The 21,248-nt window shown below is 40.7% G+C and overlaps 1 protein-coding gene across 3 annotated transcripts; it reads left to right on the plus strand.

The window, feature by feature from the left end:
* Window positions 1-95: 95 nt before the first annotated feature.
* On the plus strand, window positions 96-13,429 carry lnpa (limb and neural patterns a). Of its 3 annotated transcripts, none has more exons than XM_048979930.1 (13): window positions 96-185; window positions 913-994; window positions 2,396-2,437; window positions 4,349-4,536; window positions 4,922-4,980; window positions 5,151-5,191; window positions 6,366-6,449; window positions 6,531-6,582; window positions 7,038-7,250; window positions 8,559-8,664; window positions 9,826-9,896; window positions 10,154-10,312; window positions 12,568-13,429. In XM_048979930.1, exons 2-13 carry the CDS (start codon window positions 968-970, stop codon window positions 12,684-12,686), a joined length of 1,161 nt encoding a protein of 386 aa, XP_048835887.1. In that variant the 5' UTR covers window positions 96-185; window positions 913-967; the 3' UTR covers window positions 12,687-13,429. The 3 variants fall into 3 exon arrangements, with proteins under 3 accessions (XP_048835887.1, XP_048835888.1, XP_048835889.1); XM_048979931.1 differs by having other exon boundaries at window positions 171-306; XM_048979932.1 differs by lacking the exon at window positions 96-185 and adding an exon at window positions 206-390.
* Window positions 13,430-21,248: the final 7,819 nt, after the last annotated feature.

The raw sequence follows: 21,248 nt of genomic DNA on the forward strand, positions 1-21,248 counted from the left end.
TTACGCTTTTTAAAACTCTTATGCCGCCCAACCTCTTTTTCTCGTCTGTTCCTTCAAATACACTCCTATCACGTGACGAGGTTGCTTGCCGCGAAGGATTGTGGGACGGGTCGAATTACGTCATATATTGCTGTGAGGAGGCTGATGGTAACGTTTTGAATCGGGTTTTGCGACCGAGTTGACAGGTAAACTGTGGACTGAGAAGCAAAATAAATGGCATAGAGTTTCCGGCGGTGTCATTGCCGCGAAGTATGAAGTAAATAATGGTTGCATTCCTTATTAGGAAGAATTGCAGAGTATTTTTTAGTAAGTTAGGCCTGCTTTAAAGCTTAAAATTTGGCTTCTGAATCCGTATAGTGTCACCACGGAATTGTTTTTTCTAGCAAAAAGGTAGTTCATAGTCTGTTTTAGAGTTAATATTTTTATTAGCGACGAATGCTAACTGCTATGGGCTATACCTATGTTTATGTGTATGTACCTACCCGATAAATAACGCTTTATTTTCGATGTCAGAATCGTTTTAAGTTAGCCATGTGTTCGTTGCACTGTAATAATACTGTTTGCCCTGTTGTTTTAAGCTATTTTGATTAGCTTACTATGTGTTCGCGTTTAATTCAAAGGAACCACGTTAAACGTTTGTTGGCGGTATTCGACTTTTACCTACGGAAATCTAAAGCAGCTCGGTATTTAGCGATTACATGGTTTATTAGGCGCACTAATAACACGGATCCATGAAAGTGTAGCGATAGTTTGGTCACTGGATCGTAGCGTGAGCCATACTTTGCTGGACGCTATGTATGCAGCAGTACATTTATTATCGAATAGGGCTCAGGTGTACCATGCAGTGGGAGTTGGTGGTGTTCTAAAGCATGATTGACATAAATAAAACTCCCTGTGTTCGATTATCAACAGGTGGGAGTATTTGTGAATACCCCGAAGCGGAAATCATATAGGGCATCTAACCGAGATGGGGTCCTTACTGTCCCGGTGGAAGGTTTGTATAGCTGCTGTTTCTGCTTACGTATTGGTACTAAGAATTTAATGTGTATAAGTCCCTATGCTTTTCTGGCCATACTGTCACATTTTAAATAAATGATTACACTATTAAAAAAAGAAACACTCGGATTCACGATGGTGTTTGTGAAATCATGCATTTGTTGAGCAGATTTGGGTGGGGCTTAGGATATGTTTTGGGGCCCCATTTCGAAAATAGTGGGTTCATTATTTTGGTCTGTTTGCTGAACAGGCAAATGCTTGGAGATCTTTGGCTGCCTGCCTAACTCACTACTACAACAACATGGAGTAGAATTTCTGACAGGCTACTCCAGTATTTGTTAGGGTTAGCAGCTGGTTAATTTTAGCTGAAGCTAAATTACTTTAAATGTTGGAACAAAACAAATGTAATTATTTTTTTAATTGAGATGTTTCTGGGGGCTGCAGTGTGATGCACTGAGCAAAACAAGGTGTATCCTAGGGTGGAGTTTAGAGTCCAGATTTGAGTTCACTGTGGTGCTTGGGGTCTCTAATGCTCTATTTGGCTTACTTGAAACAGATCTCTGTCATGTGCTGTAGCATTTAAAAGTAATTCAAACCCCATAGTATCTTCATTGTATGTAGTGTGTTTTTTTCTCAGTTTCTATTTATCAATTTTTTGAAGTTGAGGATGTTTCTGTTGGTCCAGCAGCTTCTGAGTATAACTGGGTTAATACCAGATTGAGTTTTCCTGTAAGTGGCCAGAACATTATGGAATAGGTGCAAACATTAGTCTTTTTCAGACTATTTGAAACTCCAGTGGAATCTATTGGTACTAGATTTCATTAATTAGCTTAATTACACACAACAAGGAATATGGAACATTTTATATTTATATCTCTTACCGGGAATAGCATTGTTGTTTTAGTATATGGTATGTACAATTTATAATGTTACTCGTGCTTGGTTGTAACATGGTCAAAGTTCTCGTGTTCTAAAATACTCAGTGCATTTAGGGCTGTATTTTTGGTAACAGCTTCAGATTCTGCTAACTTATACCTATCCAGCTTTTATTGAGATTATTCTGGACCTGTCGCTCCTTAGTAGATTTTGGTGGTTGTGCAGTTTCTGCTGCAGTCACTATACATAAGGTTGAACACAGCTCCACTATCCCTATACTATTGGCACTGTGAGATGACCACTTCGACCAATGCTGCTCCTATTACTATTTCTATTAATAGGGTGACTGTTGCTTATTCTATATAGTACACTTGTTTTTTTTCCCTAGGGTTTCATTTGAATGTTGGTAGAGGTCATTCTACACCAACAGTATGTGCAGTGCTCCCCTCCACCTACTCTGTCTGTAGGGTTTATTTCAGTTTGAATGCTGTAACTGAGATCTGTTCTGTCTCCTCTCAAACAGACCAAGCCTTCTACAGTAGACATTTTGGAAAACTTAGAAAAGGTACGATTTTGTTTGTAGTACTACTGTCTTGTCTACTTTTTTTGTTAAAATCTTCCTGTGTTTTTCACTCCCATATAACTTCTGTCTCATGCTGTGAGCTGTTTATTCAGCTTGATTCCCAGAGTGACAGTCACACATGCTCACTGCATTAATCTGTCCACTTCATTTGCCCTGCTGGACATAGGCTCTGGGGCACACTCCACTTGTCTTTGAGAGAAAATCGTAATTATCTCTGCCTTTCACTACGTTTTTCGACACTTTTTTTTTTTTTTTTCCTTACCAAATTTTCGTGTCTCATGCAATTTCATATGAGCTGAATGACATGACATATAGGTTCCATGCCAAAAAAAACAACCTTTTTTTTTCTTTTCATATTTTCTTCAATCCTTGTCAGAATTAATGGTAAATTTCCCCTCCAGTTAAATGTTTTGGTAGGTGGATGTTTCCAGTGGTACTCCAGGAAGCAGGAAGTACCTCAGAAATCTGTGATGTAGACTGTTCTGCAGCTTTTATTGGCTGATGTGCCTCACTAGTGTACAGAAAAACTCAAGTTATCATAACACATAGTAAGTTTAATTTAACTCAAACGTGTTATCCTCCAGTGTTTTCGTTTCTCCAGGATCGCAGTAAAGTTTGTCTGTAAAATGTCCATGTTAGAATGGGTGCTTTGTAAAATGTCCTGAAAATAGACTGTTTTGTTTTGGTTTGTCTGGATAAAGAACATGGACCCTTTTGTTGCATTTATGGCCACTTTGGCAAGTAGTGTTTAAGACATGAGGGTTGCTGTGTGCAGGGTGGCAGCGTGTGAATCCAACGAGCAGACCGTGGGGTTTATTGCGGTGATTGTTTCCTTTGTTACCACTGTGTAGTGCTCAGCGCTGATGATGCTGGAATATATGCATTGATCAGTCATGCACGTACTCGTACAATATGTTGATAGAATTTGGCCCTCGAGATAAAACACAGATGCTCCTCGACCTATGATGGGCTTACATTTCGAAGTACCTTTTAAAAGTTGAAAATATCATAAGTTGCTTATGATACTGTTGGGGGGCTTTTAGTAAAAAATAATGGGCTTGGAAATTTTTTGGCGAAACTGAAACGAATCACTGTTTGATATGTTGTTAAACAATGTATGATTGTGTTTGCAATTGTGTCAGAGACTGGAAGCGTGGCTGTGTGGATGCTGCCATCGCCCAGCATCAGTACAAAGTATCGTACAGCGTTTTGGTAGCCCAGGAACAGATCAAAATTCAAAGTTTCGTAACTAATGAATGTGCATCACAATTGTACTATTGTAAAGATGAAAATATAAGCTGAACCACGGCAATGAGAAGACCATATGTAATTGGGACTAAAGGATTTACTTACCGCATGAGGAGAACATGCAAACTCCACACACAAACAGCTGGGGTGGAATTCAGTCGGTGTGGGCACATTGAGAAACTTCTTGCTTTTAAAGTGCCAGAACCACACCATCGGTGTTGAAAATATCTCAAATCCTTGGCTGATGTGCATTTTCATTAAAACAATTGCATACATTGCAAAACCATTCATGTTTGACTGCAGGGGAACCTTTTAGGTTTAAAGGAATGTTGTGTTTTAACAGTGTTTGGGTCATTGTAACAAATTACCAAGCAGACTGTTTACGAAAATAATATCTGCAGATGTATGTCTCACTTTTGATGAATGTGTCCTAATATTTTTATCCTATACCTCTCTACTCTTTTAATACCATGTTAATAGAGTGCAGATCAATGAATTGTTTTTGTCTACTTACCCAATCCCCAGTTGTGCTGCTGTTTCACATTTTTAATCCATTCTGTATTGCTGTTCGCTTAAAAGATTACAGAGCAGTAGAAACAGACTCTTGCAGTGCACTTTGTTTCTGAGTAAGCACTGTGTTTACAGGACATACAGCACCTGGAAGAATTCAGGGTTAAGAATCAGAGAGTGCTGAAGCTATGGGTGGGGCGACTTCTGCTGTACTCATCCGTCCTCTACCTTCTTACATGTATATCCGTCTACTTGTGGTGTCTCCCTGAACAATGGACAGAGCGACTCATATTGGCTTTGCCATTTTTCTTATTTCCGATACTGTAAGTACATGTACGCCAATTGTAACGGACAGAAACTGGAAAAAAATGTATTTGCAACCATATAAGGAATTGTTTCAGTATCTTAATGAATTTTACATATGTTAAACATTTGTACTCCAATGCTGTTGGTGCTGCTGCTGATTTTGATGCAGTGAATTATGGAGTTGCTGGTAAAATTAGTCTAAATGGCTCAGAGTGTCTGTGCTGTTTAAACTTTGTATCAGCAAATAACTTGTCTGAACTGAGCAGATACCAACTTTAAATGAGCACATTGACCATTTTTCTTTCAAGGCAAGTTTTTAAACAGCTTTTGCTGTTATTTACACCTGATGTTAATAGCATTTTGCAATTTAAAATGACAACCTTTTCTCTCCCCCCCCATCAGAGTCTGGTTTACCAGGAAGTTGTTAATTATTCTTTTTTCTAAGAGGACTGAACGAAATAGTAAGTTTGCTTGGTTTCGATCACTGTCAGTATAGAAATGATTGTTAGGTATTTTATTTTTTGTATTACGTTTTGACAGTGTATGTCATTTGTGTTTTAGGGGCTTAAAATTTGAGCATTTGCTTGTGTGAATCTGGATGTAGGTGTAACGCAGTCTGGTCTTTTTTTAGATGAAAAGTTAGATGAGCTCAGATCCAAGAAAAAGAAAATAGTAAGTGATTTTTTTTTTTCTTTTCACTCTCACTCCCCACACATTTTTTATTTTTGCTAGTACAGTGTGAAAGCAAAATGCAAATATGAACATAAATTGCGCACCCCCCCCCCCCCATAATGGAATCAGCTGTTATATACTATTAATATTCTGCTCATTTAGTCAAAATAACCCTTAACACATTTCTAATCTCCACAAGAGCCTTATAACAGGGCTAACCTTTTACACTTGTCAGGAATCCTTGTGCTTCCCAGATGTCATAACCTCTTAAATATCTCATGTAACCCATGCTTAATGGGGCTTAATTTTCTTGTGCCAAGGAGTACAAATCTCCTCTAACAATGATGTAGGACGTGAACGTGGGCACTAGTGATGCAGACCCTGGTGGACCGTTGGTTCATCTCCTGTACCTCCTGTTGCCAGTTGGGTTTTCCCAGCTCTTTGTGGCTAATTGCTAATCACTGTTGCTAATAAATAATCTACAATCAATGTAGACGGCGGTTAATTGGCAGAGCGACTTTATTCGGTAAAGCACTTTGCTAATGACCTTCTTTGAATTAATAGCGTTAAGTACTAGAAGGAAATAAATCCAAGAAATTGCTTGTCATTTACTGTCATATCTAATAACTTCCAATAATTATGGCTGATGGATTTTCACACATTCCATTATTGGAGCCGGTGCATGTAATTATTCTTTTCATTATATGTAAACAATTAGCAATAGTTAGTGTTACTTTGAAATGAAGCAGTTAAACAAAATGAAAGTCGTTATGGCTTGTGGATGCTTTGCTGGCCTGCAAAATCCTAATTCCTTACTTAATGTTTTTTGCTATGCAGTCATAATGCCTGATTTGTTAAATTATTGGATAAAATAAGATTGCTTGAATCCATGGTAAAGAGAAGTTTTCAAAACTGGGCTTTATAGAAGATTTCAACAGCATTATTGTAGCTGCAGTGATGTTGGGTTTATAACAAATACATACAGATTTAAAGCAACACCTCCTTTATTCGTTTATTGGTACATTTTTCATTTTCTATTTGTACTTTCTGGCAGCAATTGTTTGCAATTTTGTATCGCCGAATTTGATTCCTGTGCGCTTTTGCTTAAACCTTATGCCACACCACTGCTTTCTGGTATTTTTTTATTGTTACAAACTTGCACGTCGTCTTGAAGCTCGAAGAGGTGATGGAGACTGAAACGTATAAAAATGCCAAATTGATCCTGGAGAGATTTGATCCGGACTCGAAGAAAACTGCTGTAAGTACTCAAATCTATAATAGATGGGTTTGGTGTTTGAAATGATTTCATAATGTGAAATACTGCTTCATTTTTATGAAGGAGCTTGAATCCAATCCGACTGGTTCACAGGCAACACCAAGACCAGGACAAGGTTAGTGATAGTCATTTTTGGACTTGATTTAAGTGGTTTCGTTATACTTCCGGTGAATGTTTTCATGTTTTTGGTTTGTGTATGTAAATGTACTGTAATACCTGGATACTGGCCAAATTGATATATCATCTCTCCATCTTCCGCTTATCCTGATAAGGGTCGCGGGGGGGCTCAAGCCTACCAAATTGATATTCACTGATATTCATTTTGGGTGATGCATATTTGGGGTATTTAAGAATGTTTGTTTGTTTATTTGCTTCCAGAGGTTTTATCACTTGCTTTCTCAATCATAATTGAATCTCTATAGTGTTTCGTGATGTTGTAATTTTCAGTGGTGCTTTCCGGAGAAACCCAGACCCATTTAAAATGCATAATGGTAGTTTTATTGATCTCAAAGTTATATACATTTAATTAGTGAATAAATAGTATTTTGGAAATGACCTTGGTTTTTTTAGAACTTCGTCAACGCAATGTGACCCCAAAACCACCTGTTATGGGGACCCCCATTGGCTCCGCTGCTCAGCCCCCGACTGTCCTACCAGCCACCCCCTCTGGCCCACCCCTACGCTCAGCCCCAGGTGGACCCCCTGAGAGAGGCCTGGCAACCGCTTCTGCTCAGCAGACCCCACTAAGAAGGCCTGTGCCCCCTGGGATCATCATGGGAATGGGTACGTTAGCTGCCGAGAGGGGTGGTATACCTGCCATTGCCACGGTTAAAAGTTTAGTGCTCAAAAGACGTGCCGGTGCTTCAAAGATTTCAGATGGACCTTGATGTTTTGAGCATGCTCTTAAAACGGCTGCAAGACGATTCTGTTTTCCTCCATTTATATGTATTGGTTTAGATTAAGGTGTCCATTGATCTTGCTTTGGCAACCAGGGCATTAAGAGTAATTAAATGTAAGTATCCTTTATGTGAATTATTATGAATTGCCTGTGGGTAGTCATATTTTGTGATGCGTCCTGCTTACATTTGATGTGGAGATGGCCATCGTTACTGAAAGCGCTCACCAGATTTTTTCTTTATCTTTGACGTTTTCCCCTAATTACCTTTGGTTGCCTTAAGATGGTAAAAACTAATAGAAAATAGAAATTCCAACACTTCAGTGCAGTGCACACTCACACACCATTCACTCACACACGCATTCCTACGGGCAATTTAGCAAGTCCAAGTAGCCTCAGCATGTCTTTGGACTGTGGGGGGAAACCGGAGTACCTGGAGGAAACCCCACGATGACATGGGGAGAACATGCAAACTCCACACGCATGTGGCCCAGGCGGAGACTCGAACCTGGGTCCCAGAGGTGTGAGGCAACAGTGCTAACCATGCTGCCCCCTGGACTGTATCATCTGCCCTAATCCCTATGGGAGAAATTAAGGCCTTTGCACTTCAGAATTAGATTTATGTCCTGGTAATCTGCGTACGTTAAGTGCATCCAGAATTTTGTTTGCATCATCCCTGTTAAACTGGAATTATTGGCATAATTGTAAAGACAGCAAGCAATAGTTTTTTTTAAGCAGAAATCTGTCTTTGGGCAGAAACCAAGGAAGGTAAGCCATCGTGATCGGTCGTGCGTCGGGGATGAGAAAGTGGAAAAGCACTTGATGTGATATACCACAGTGCCTCCATATGCTGGCAAATGAATAAGCAGCAGGTATCTGAGACTTTGCCAAGATCTGTGGAGATGACAAGTCGTCTCGCGATGATCGCTCTTGATCTTTAATCATAGTAATTAACGCTTACCGAAACAGCAGGACCTTTCGAAACGCTGTTCTTGTGGGATGCTCATTTTAAAGTAATTATTAAAAATTGTCCCTCTTTAAAGAGTTTATCTTCCCATGTGCTTAATGGTAGATGAATGGCTCAACATGCCAGTGACAGGGCACTTTACCCCTTGTACTAGTGTTGCCAATTTTTGTTTTCTGATGGGGAAGGACTGCTAGACCTTGACTGCCTGTAATGCTTGTTTTCTTAATAGGCATGCACCCCCCAGGCCCCCCCCTTGCCAGGCCCATCCTCCCACGGGAACGGGGTACTATGGACCGCATCATTGAGTACATGGTTGGTGACGGCCCTCAGAACAGGTAATTACAGCTTTACTGCGATGGCGTGACTTTGGAATGGCTGTTGGCTCTCACCCCAATGAATTTGTACTTGGTGGTTGGTAATACTGTGGGGTACGTGCATTCAGAGTTAGATTCCTGTATTACAAAACTGAAGGAGAGCTCGTAAACCTAAAGGAGCGTAATACCCCCTCCTTTGTGGGCAGCCCCACTGGTTTTCTCGCTCGTGTTTGTTTTGCTTTTGTTCCAAGATATAGCGGCGTTTAATTCGGCAGATTCCATCCATACCACTCGCTCCCCTGTTACTGGTTATCCATGGGTTACTACCAGAATCGTTCCATGTGAAAGAAGAACTAATCCGATCAATTAATACCCCTTGAGAATGACATCTGAGGAGTGATGTCTCTGCAGGATCTGAATACATATTTTTAAGAAGCTGAAGTTGTGAATTTGTAATGGTAAATCGGACATTAATCCATTGTGGTACCATTAGTGCAGAAAGCAGGCACTGGTGTGTTGAAAATTTTAGCTCAGAGTTAGTAGCTTGACTTTAGAGCACCACATGGATGACCACAAACCAGCATTTTGTTAAACGGTGCGAACTCCAGGGATGTAAAATGTGCCTCCTCTACTGTCTGCTAGAAACCTAACTTAGGCTTATGATTTTGTGAAGCTCTCTCTCTTTATAGTTATGAGATTTCATTAAATGTCGTTAGTTCAGCTACTGCTTAAAAACTGATTATTCATATATACTTTCCCATTTTAATTATGCTGGTGGGTATTGCTTTATTTTATTTTAAAGCGTTCATTTTGAGCCTAAATAGATGGGAATTTCATTTTCATTCGATGGTTAAGTCAAGAAATCACGTGGAAGAAAGTGACGGATTGCAAGATGGTCTCGGAAGGAAAAAAACGCATGCACACATTTTTAGAAGTGGGGGGGGGGGGGGAAGGTGGTTTTAATTTTCTCTTTAATTAAACATTTTGAGAAGCTTTGTGGGTCAAAGGCTGCATTTTGATCCTTGCTTGTTCAGCAGGGGGTCTTATGGTGGAGCTGTACTCAGAAAATACTTCTCAAGGTTGGCAGGCCTGGAAATCGGGAAACTGTATGGTTTGTCTTGTTACCCACTGCGGAATTACAATAATAAAATCTTTTTTTTTTTTTTTTTTTCCCTTCCCTAGATATGCTCTCATATGTCAGCAGTGCTTTTCCCACAATGGCATGGCATTAAAAGAAGAATATGAGTACATTGGTATGATATGGGGTGGGGGGCGGGGGGGGTCGTCTTTTCCATCTATGAAATCTTCATCTGCCTTGCAGTTTGTCGTAGTAATATAACTGGATCTATGTTTTCCCTGGAACTCTGCCTTTCAAAAGGGGTGCATATAGAAAATTGTGTGCGTTCACATTCACGCATGTTTGCCGTACGCCAACGATCTGATATGTTTGGAAATAGCATGATGTTGCTTGCCGGCCTTCTAACGCGTCTGCCGCCAATTCTCGCCTCAGCCTTCCGCTGCGCTTACTGTTACGTCCTGAACCCTGCGAGAAAGACCCGGCCCCAAGCACCCCGGCTCCCGGAGTTCAGCTTCGAGCGGAGCTCGCACCCGGAAATGGCCGCCCTGGCATCGTCTGTCCCAGAGCCCTCTGCCGAGTCCCCCGATCCAGGTACTCCCCCATCCCCCCTAATGTGTCCCACTATAGGCATATTGGTAAATTTTTAAAATACTGTTTTTAACATTTGCATTCAGCTCATCTCATTCTCTCTGGGTTCCTTACCCCAGGAGTTGTTTAACTGTGTGTATTGCTGTGATTTTTTTTTTTTTTCCCCCTCCTCTTTCATTCAGACCAATTGTTCTGAACTTTCTTCTGTTTTAAGTAGCCAGACAAAACAAAAGGAGTCGCCCCTGTGTGTGGAAAGAGGAGTCCTCTTTGTCTTTAGCTACAGCCCCTTGGAGTAAAGTGCACAGTTTCCATCAGCAACCAAAAGGTTCCTGCTTTTGATGCAACCTGATGCCTGATAGCTCCCTTTAAATAACATGCCCATGCAGTCAATCAGCCTTTTAAATCCAAACCTGCCCTTGTCTGAATCAATCCTGATAGCTGCTGATTTTCAGTAAAAATTGCCCATCAGGGTGGATTAATATTGTAATTAAAACTTAATCTAGAGGTCTATTTAATGAATGAGTACTTTGATCTGGGGAATTGGGTCTACTTATCATACCAGCAGTTAAATCTGCAGTTATACTTTTGATTTTAATCGCTCATGTTATTTAAATCTTGCCTTACCTTCTCACTGCCGCATGTTGAACTGCCATGAATGCTCTCTTGAATGATTTGGCCAGGCTTATTAAGTCCCTTAACGTGGCTAGTTGCCTTTATTACTGGTCTTGTGTCTTAGTGCAGTTCACATGGGACGTCCCACAAAAGAAACTGGGATGCGTCCTCTGAAGAATGAGTCGTCCCAGTTACTGGGACTGCATGTAGCTTTCCTGTAGACAGTCAGAGGCGCCTGTGACTGAGCTACTCTCAGTGGGGAAAATACTGCTAGTTTTTGTTCTTGCTGAGATTTTTAGTAATGAGTGGAGTGTAGCAACCAGGGAGATAAGAGCAGTTAATTGTACTGTGAAGCAGCGACTGACTTGTGGCATCCTATGTCATTAGGATCTTTTTGACCGGCAGTTCCTCCCTAACATTTAAGGGACATGGTACGTGTTCTTGGAAACCTCAGTCATCAGTAACCTAGTGCTTTAATGTATTTTTATTACTCCTGTTATTGTCTTTGCATTGCAGTATAGCTGTATGCCTCGTGCATATTATTGCATTATATTTATAAGAACGTGCCAGACGTTTTTGCCACCATTATTTTTCTTAAGTGTTGCTACAGAACCTTTTGTAGTTTTGTGCTATTTTTTTTGTAGTATGTAGGCCAGGGGAGTTTAATTCTTTTCAGGGGAAAGAACCTTGCAGTTAGACTAATGCAGACAGGGATCATTCCGGATGATAACTTTGCATCAGACTGGACCCTGTGCCAGTGGGATGAAGCGGATGGGTGCGGATTGCCTCCGGAGGGGGGTGGGTTTAGAACCCCTGAGCCACATTAGGCCCTTGGCTGTAAGACTGTGGAAGCCAGATGGGTAGGATTTAGCTTCTGTCCACAGAGCTTGACCTTGCACTCTGAGTGGGTTTCCCTTTGTTTTCGAGGCCGAAACTCCCGCTTGTGCGATCGGAGAGCTTTAGCGCTCGTGTGCCCGGCAAGTCGTTTCTCTACGTTCTTGGGTGTCTTGCTGGTGCCGGAAATGAGCAGCACACAAGACCGAGCTCTGCATCCATAACTTCCAAAATGAAACGCACCAAACGATGGACTGCAGAGTTTTTTAGAACTTGCTGGCACTGTAGTGATAATGGGCTGTAAATATGTGCATGCAGCAAATAATTACCAATCATACAATTTCATACACCGTCGCTTAACTCCTTAACCTCTAACCATCTGACTGTTCAACCTCATCTTCCACCAAACCTTTTTATTATTCAGCCTGGAGTCGACAGACCCTCCTAACCTTTGAGGGGACATTTGCATGATCTTGTTGCTGTACATGTCAGATCCGGTGAGAGGTTAAAGGGCACCCCCCCCCTCCCTTTTGATGCTGTTTTATTCAGTCAGCCTGTAAACCTCCACACCCCCTCCCCACCTTGTTAAGCTGCACATTTCACCAGTGTATTAAATACATACTGATGATCTTCTGTGGTTTCTTTTTGGTGCATTTAAGAGGGAGACTTACTTTTAATCAGACCTCAGTGATCAACTACATCTTTGCTCTGGATAATTGGGAGCTCGAAGCGGTATGAAATCATAAAAACGTCCGCAATGCATCATCTGCTCAGGGTGCTCATTAAAGCTGCTGTTAATCTTGGTTTCTCAGCTGAAAAGGAGCCGGACGCTTCTGCCGCTGAACCAGGAAGCCCGCAGGCAGTGGTTGCCCAGGAGGACTCTGTGGCAGAAGGACCCGGAACACCAGAATTGGAAAGTGCCCCCGTCTGAAAAGTCTGAAGAGGAGCAAGACGTCTCACAGATGGAGGTTGAATAAAATCCTTGTGTCTCCCGTGCAGAAATGAATTTGGTCACGATGTCCGTTGGAATGGGTTTTTAGATGCGTACGTTTACTTGTTGCTGGTTAGAGCTTGACATGCAGCTGGACAGCTGAATGTAAAATGAAGTGGTAGCTGTATGATTTTGGTTAAAGGCTGCTTCCGGTACAGCAAAACATCGGCAGTCGTTTCTTTTTCCGTTCGCCGTTTATTTATTTTCCCAAAGCCGCACTTGTGTAAATAACTTCTGCCAGGTATTACATTGATATTGCTTTTGGAGTAGTATTAGAATGTAGCTTATTTTCTTTTGGAAAAGGAGCTTATTTGCCATTTTTTTTTTTTTTTTTTAAAGGGGGAAAAAAACGCAGAATTTTTTTTTTATAGTAGTTTACATAATTTTATGCAAATGCATAAAACTGTCAGGTGCACAAGTGTTTTTCTCGCAGGCGTTTAAATGGTGTAATAGTGCCTTTAAGTATTGTAAGGGTTTTGGGATCTCGGTACAGTGAGGCAGTCCTCATGTTTACACAGTAATGTACAGCGATGCTTATAGTCAGGCCCTCTCATTTATTCCTGCGACTAAAACCTACTACACAACCACAAAACTAATAGCATGTGTGCCAAGGTGTGTTGAATCTACCCCCCGCGCCCCCCCCACCTCAAACCCTCTAAATTTAAATAAAATGTTGTTTTCAAGCTTGGCTTGTGTGTGGGATCATTCACCCTGCCCCCCCCCCCCCAATATTTTAAATGCACCTAAAAATGCATGGCTGAATTCACTTGTATTCTCACTTGTACACATATTTTAGGTGGATTGAATGGTCTGCTATTATGTCCTGTTTTATATTTAATAAAAATAAAATGTCGACTGCAGTTTTCATTTAGAAGCTCTGTTTTGTTTGGAGTAGTTACACCCGTCCTATAAACAAAGATAAATGGAATATTTTGCATTTCTCTGTGTTCATTGTAGGCTAGTACAGCTCTTCTCTTAAATGTATATAAACCCTGCGGTCATGCTGCTTCTATGCTCTTTGACAAGACTCCAGATGCCGCATTTTTTCATTGAAGTGATCAAGAGCTTATAGATACTGGAATTCCCTTTTAGCACCTCTTCCAAGCAGAGTATAAAGGGTTTTTTTTTTTTTTTTTTTTTATCCAGCCATACTTTACATGAATGTTTTTGCACATGTCATTTTGGGGTGAGATGGCGTATTGCTTGCTGTCTGTATATATACTGTTTAATTGCTGGTCACTCCTCATCCATGATTCCAATAGTGATGACTGAACCTTTTGCTCTTTGATAGGCGTTGGGCGCGTGAGACCATCTTGGGTAGAAATGAGGTATTAGGCATGTTAGTGGTCTGATTTATCGGTCATGCGGCAGCCTGTCAACACACTATCTGGCGGTGTCACCGGGCGGGACGCTGAGGGACGCGGAGGGGAACGCGTTAAGGCACATTCCATTTTCATTAGCCAGGCTATTTTAGCTTGTGATCATTTTGTTTTAGCTCATTGATCATTTCGGACAGTGTTAGGTAATGGTGCTCACTCGCAGCCGCAACCAATCTTGCTTACTTGACCCTCTTCATTTGCAAAAAGTGTGTCATCTCTGTCCAAGTCAAGAGTGTGGCCTTTAAGATTTTTTTTTTTTTTCTTCACCCCTACTTTATTATTTTTTTTTTTTCTTATATACTCAGGAAGAGGGCCAAACAGGTCAAATCAAATATGTTTCTTTGGAATTTGATAATGTATGTTTACAGAGACATGACCTTCTGTGCTCAGTAATGCATCAAAGTGACACGAACAGTAACCAGCCCAATCGCGCCGCGCTCTGTTTGAGTTTGACCTCTGAACAGTATGAAGAAGGAATAATGTGCCTCAGAGAATGATGCTTGTATCTCTCAACACAATAGTATCGTTGATCAAGACCGTGTATGTCACTGTCTGAGTGTATGATGCATGATAAATCTTAAAGCTATATGTAACAGGTCATTTATACGAAACTGACACGTTTTGCTGTCCGCTTTATTTCAGCGTGTCATTTTGTCAAGTACCATTTATTTTATGTATATTTTATGGCATGCACTTGTGCTATTTTTCTCTTTGAAATAACAGTACAATTATTTTTCCTGTTTATTCTTACATCAGTGGAATTTATCATCTTTAATTTTACCCACCCACTCCTCTTTCCACGCAGTAGAAAGGTTCTTCCGAAAACTGTGTTCAGAGAACAGATGGTGGGAATGAATTGAAGACACTCTCACATTGGAATGAAACATGAATCCTTCACCCTTAACGTTTCACATTTTGAAAGAGTAAGCCTGTTCAATTAGATATATTCACCCGTAACAAAATGTTTTTTTTTTTTTTTTTTGTTTTTTTTTTTAAATCTTAAATTTTTCACGTATCTTTTATAAGCGGTTGTTGGGCCCGTTGTCGGGTCCACGTGTAATACATATACATAGCAATATTCGATATTGTCAGCGCCTCACGCGTCCTGTCCGGCAGAACCTATGCACAGCTTTCTGGGTCCTGCAATCTGTGAGAGAGATGTGTATATTTTGTCCTGTACGCCCCGAGAAATGTACCCATACATACAGTGGACTTTCTCAAGGCCTACAGTCACCGTTAGTCCGGAGAAAAGAGGCGTTTCTTCTGCTCAGCGTTATCAGTGAAGCGCTAATTGATTTCAGGAATGATAAATGGCACATATAGCCCAGAACGGCAGTAATTCCAAATGCAGTATGAAAATGTACAGCAGGGCAGCCCCAAGGTCCTCTGCTCTTCCCTCATCCATCTCTCACACGTACAGGCCGGGGCCCTTGACTCAAATTTATACTGATCTTTTATTTATACCCTGAAAATATGGCAGATAAAAATCATAAGTGTTCTTGATATTGTGTTTTGTCATATCTAGCAGGCAAGATTGAAAACCTGAGAAACAATTTTCTGAAGAAATGAAACCGCATGGCCTCCTGAACCCAGGAGGAAAATAACCCCACTATTTGGGCGGAATATGAAACAGAGGCCCCAAATAACTAAAATAGACAAGTGCAGCGGGCGTTTCGGTTTTCCATTTGCCGCCTTGAGGGGTGAGCACTTCAAAATTCTCGCCTTTCTTAAAGGAGCCTCTTAATGTCATCTCAACACACTCATATCAAATGCCATCATAATGTCCATCTGGTGCAATGATAATTGAAATGGAATTCTCTGTACGCGACTGCGCTGCTGTTATCAGCTCCCCAGCCAATCGGAAGCCAAGGACCACGATGGCTGAAATTCACTGTGACAAGTCGCTTCGAGCAGGAAATATATAAATATATAATACGATTGTCACAAAAGCAATTTACATGCCCAGGTTGCTTTATGAATATCAGAGTTCACCATGGGATGTTGACAACGGCATCATTATCAGAGTTGTTTTATTGCACTGCTGTCAGAGACACATTAAAATCAAATTAAAGATTTCAACAAGAGCTTGCCTCAATGACTTACATTTAGGATTAGGTTTTCAGCAGTTGGCTTTTGCCTATTAGTTCTTGGCTGCTTGGGCTCTAAATGCCACAAGACAAAGTTGAGAGGCAGTAATACATTTGACAAAAGGTCATCAAGCATAGAAGATGTGCTCATTTGAATGGAAATACGCCTGTAAACTAGTCCGTTATAAAAATACTTTTCAAAATATCATCTACACAGCTGTGCTGCATTTTACACTGAAAATATGTCTATATATTTTAATTTGATTGTGGCCGATCCAAGCACCATTTTTCCAGGATACGCTTTTGTTTTTTTTTTGCCTGTCTGTATACAAGGTTGACACCCAATACAAGATAGGCGGTATCAAAATATAAACTTAAGGTTCACTTTAATTATTATCATGAAATATCTTGACTGTCGAGTCTTATTAGGACATAACTGGGACATTTTCTCACTATAAATTCTCAGTTCTGTTTTAGAAAGAATTCAGATGAAAGGCTTGTCTGCTGGCCTCTCATACTAGGTGAGCCCTTGCCATGGGCCCAATAGCCCCTAATTCTGCAACCCAGACCAGGATGGATGAATGGTTAGATTGTTAAGTGGGCTGGTGCCGAAAGTGTCAGGCAGCAATTTTTGTGAACAGTCCGATATGGCACTCATGTTCTTTCAATGTGACGTGAAGAAAACAGGTTCAGGAAACACAAACAAGGAACACACAGGAACCAACAGAACGACCGACTGAGGAACAGGGGAAGAACAGGCACAAATAAAGAGACAACAAGACTTAGACGAGGAACAGATGCCAGCCATTGACATGAAGCAAACGCTGGGAATTTCCGTATCAAGAAACAAGTGAGGGCAACCAAGAGTCACTGCAGTCTACAACACTAGGGACGGAATGGCCAGTGACATCTGCTGGCCAAACAGGTAAATGGTAGACAGGACAGGACAAAGCAGGGACCAATCCTGGCAGACGTCTATCGTATGAATAAGATGATTGTAGGATTATAACTTTATTGCTTATTGTCTTGTCTCTCCTAGAATAACCCAATCACTTTTTTAGTAAGGGGACGGAGACACTAAACACCTATTGTAAGGTATCTACGCCTTTTTTATGTATCTACGAATATGCAGAAAGTCAATGACGACAGCAACCATTGGCCTAACCCAGAAAAGAACAATACATATCTGTGAAGAATGAAGAAATGATAAATGCAGCAAAGTCTGATGTGGGGTAATAACATGAAGCTCAGAGACACACAGCATGCGTATTTTGGACCCTGGTCTGGAACGGGATTTCGTAAGCGGCGCAGTGTGGAAATCATTCCAAGCATCCCGAAGCCAGCAGGTTCATTTTATGGCTTCATCCATTACTGTACTGTCATTGTTAATTGTCTTCTTTTTACCTCTGCAGGATTCTACAAATTGGCCATATCGAAAGTGACAGGAGGAAGAGCATTAAGCACCTGACAAGATGATATCTAAGTTCAATTTCCTGCTCTTCACCTGATTTATACCTGCAGAAGATAATTTTCCTTTCTGTCATAAAGAGCTCTATAAATCAGCGGTACTTATGGGGGGCTGCATGCCATGCTCCCCTGATTGGTTTCCTGTGTGTTCACTATTAGGGAACCATCACTGCTGCATTTTCCTCCTTCAAACAAAAATGATCAAGTCTAATACCTTCAAGATTAGGGCGATTAAGAACAAAAACAGGAACTGGAACAGCTCGATAGAAGCCTCCATCTAAACAATCTGTGGTAAACTCAATAAAAGCGGGGCTTCTTTCCCGTTGACACCATTATCCATCTGTTTGGACAAAATTGCTGTATCATGGTATAAATCTGTGATTCAAGTGACATATCCTCTAAAATAAAAGGGAACATTAACTGTTCTATCTTCTAGAGGCCCTGGGACTGGCTGGCTATAAGCTCACTCAAGTGTGATGGCAGTCATTCTGTGTTTTACTAGACTCCAGACAATTATCCTTTGCTCCTCTGCCTGCAGAAGACAAACTGCCATGGGGTCCGCTGAAATGATCTGAGATAGATTTTCCAAAATGTCTGTCGCTCGATTGCTTCCATACATTTATTTCCTTTAAATGGGTCAAAAAGGGACGACGCTAATTCATAACGCGGGGCGTGCTTTAGAAGCATACGTGTGAATTCTCTGGCATCATCTGCCCGTTACCTATAGGGTTTAAGGCAGAGTGAGGTCCTCCCATGAAAGTTTCCGTTGACATCGTATTTAGGCGCAGTCTTTCCTCTTCATTTCAGCTTCAATTGTTCGTGGCCCGCTCTCCCAACATAAATGCAATTTACGGGGGGCTTCATAACCACGCAGATTGAAAACTATAACTGTCTTTCAAATCCCCCAGTGAGGAAGGTCGTAAATAACTATCAAGCCCTAGCAGCAACTGGACGTATCCCTTACACTCTGAGATACCAGTTCTTGTTCACGGCGTTGAAACGAAATTTCCCGTTTTGTGTCCAGATGTGTTTTAGCAACTGATTCCCGTTTTAGACGTTTGAAATACACTTTGGTATACTGACTGTGCAGGCGTCAAACTGTCAAGTACGATCCCTCGCATTTACATGAATCACGAGAGAGAAAAACTTCAGTTACAGACTTAAGACACAAGTACGCTTTTTCAGCAGTAGCCAAAGCAAACAAGTTGTGCTTTCTTCAGAGTATATGACATTAACCCAAGTGTGACACATTGTATTCAGACAGCTTTTCTTTCCTTACGTAAGTTTGACACAATCTTTCCAAGAACGTGTACCTGACTCCTTGTGATTCAACGTGTACCGCCTTTATTGAATTGCTGCTTATATATTATTTCAGTAACAAAGTGGGGGACACGGATCTTGGGTTAATAGTTTATCATAACTAAAGAGGAGAACGCCAAAGATTAAGACAGTGAGCTGCGATTCAGCATTACAGCCATGTGCATTTATTACATAAACACCCACGCATGACTCAATCCATCTCTCTTTGGTGTCGACAGATTTTGTTAGATGAAGTTATGCAAAAAGTGCCGCAAATGTGCAGAATTTGTGCTGAATTGAAACAACTGTTAAATTAAAGAACTGCTTCACTGGTTTCTTATGGAGCAAATGAAAGAATTTCACCTCTTCATAGTTTTTATCTTTGTTTTGACTCAGTCTAATTTTCATAATTCATTCATTTGGTCGAGTTCTGAATAAAAATAAGATAATTGTCATAGCGGAAAAACCGCAACCTGAACAAAACGTAAATCGTCCTTAATGACAACTGTCTTTTATCGAGATGAGTGAGGAATTGCGTGGGAAAGAAAATGTGAAATCTTGAAATTAGATTATTTATCACTCATCCCAATTAATCCTGCCTTTTCCACGTTCGTCTTATTCGCGACGCCCATGTACAATTCAGCAAAAATGATCCATGAATGAGAGACGCCGTGTGAATCCCGACTTAATTTCAGGAGCAGTCAATCAATGTCCTTCGCAGAACAACAGAGACATTGGTAACCATACAGCTTGGCGGTGTTTTCAAGACCAATCTGGTGTTTGTCTGCTGGTGGTTTTTAAAGTGACCCCAAGAATGAAATAAAGACATTTTAGCCATAGAAATGAATGCGTGCGTTAAGGAATATTTACTATGATAATAGAAAAACAGCATTTATTGCGATGCTTATAAAGCTTCTCAAATCTTCACCTTCTTCAGCTAAGCATTATGCTACTTCACAACTTAATGTATATATATAGGCTAACTATGAAAATTATTCAAAATCTGTTTAGGCTAATGTGTCGTTGTCATGTTGTCTACGAACGTGCGAGTAAATGTGTCTTATCTAAAAAATCATTTAATCATAATTATACTTCGAAAACACATTAAGGATACAATAAAAGCTACCTGGCGTAGGATCAACTTAGTGCTGTTAAAAAAATTGCGAAAATTTGCTTTACCCACTGTCTGCAGGAACAGAGCAGAGGTTTTCAAGACCAAGTAAAAAGTCCACGGCATATCACTGATGTCCTTGACCTCAAACCTCGCGTTAGAGGCTCTGGAGGTCAGGAAATATTATCTGAAAACTAAACAATAAGTCTTCGATGTTTACCAGACTCACAAGGACACGTGCCCCTTTTTTACACCATAATTAAAAAAGCAGCAGTTTTTGCAATTAAAACTGGATCTTTCAAACGCTAATTAAAAAAGCAGCATTTTTTCTATTAAAATTGGATCTTGCAAATGCATTTATAGCATAAAACTAAAAATGTGTATGGTATTAATTCACTACAGGAGGCTCTTCCGGTAATATTTGTCTCTGTTTCACAGAAGGTCAGTGCTGACAAGTATCCGTCAGCTGAGTGCAACAGAGCTTGAGAAGCAGGAGACTAACTTGACTTGGTCTCACCCAAACTCCTCTGCGCCATGAACCATCCAGCACATGCAAACACTGTTGCCAACGGCACTGTGAAGCCCACGCAAATGTACAGAAAGGAGAGGCGACTTAAAGCTGTCATCCTCACTGGCGTTAACCCTGCAACTCCGCCATACTAATTGCTATGAAAATTTGCAGGTAGCCCTTTACAGATATATTCCCAATTGCCAAGTATAATTAATAGCTTTACAGTCTTCAAGGCCATAATGCTCATGAGTTATTAATTAGCAATTCATTTTACAGAATAAATAATACTTATGATTGATGATAGAACTTGTAATTGGGCTCTAAGAGTAATGCTCTGGGGACGGTCTTCTCTTGGAAGTGCATGTATTAACTGCAGCAGTGGAACAGCAACCGCCTTCAACAATAAGAAAGACCGCGCTGGGAAAGTGTGGTTCAGTCGGGTATTCCCATTCAGCCTGGGTGGAAATTCACTCAGGATTGCGTTATTGTACGTCTGACGTCTGAATCAAAACGGACCGCATTCGCGCCAGTTTCCCTTCCGTGAAACGCGAAAGATTCCTAGATTACCAGTCCTTCTTGAGTAATTAGTGTTGCCAAATTAATCGGCTGTATAAATATAGCCTACATGATAACCTATATTCTTTACAT

The sequence above is a fragment of the Brienomyrus brachyistius genome, chromosome 16 (assembly GCF_023856365.1).
Source record: "Brienomyrus brachyistius isolate T26 chromosome 16, BBRACH_0.4, whole genome shotgun sequence".
NCBI classification, from domain to species: Eukaryota; Metazoa; Chordata; class Actinopteri; order Osteoglossiformes; family Mormyridae; genus Brienomyrus; species Brienomyrus brachyistius.

Excerpts from the sequence above, each read along its gene's own strand:
- lnpa (XM_048979930.1), top strand. The coding sequence starts at position 968 with ATGGGGTCCTTACTGTCCCGGTGGAAG. Across the intron at positions 4,537-4,921 it reads TTTTTCTTATTTCCGATACT|AGTCTGGTTTACCAGGAAGT; the intron begins GTAAGTACATGT and ends CCCCCCCATCAG. Across the intron at positions 9,897-10,153 it reads AGAAGAATATGAGTACATTG|CCTTCCGCTGCGCTTACTGT; the intron begins GTATGATATGGG and ends TTCTCGCCTCAG.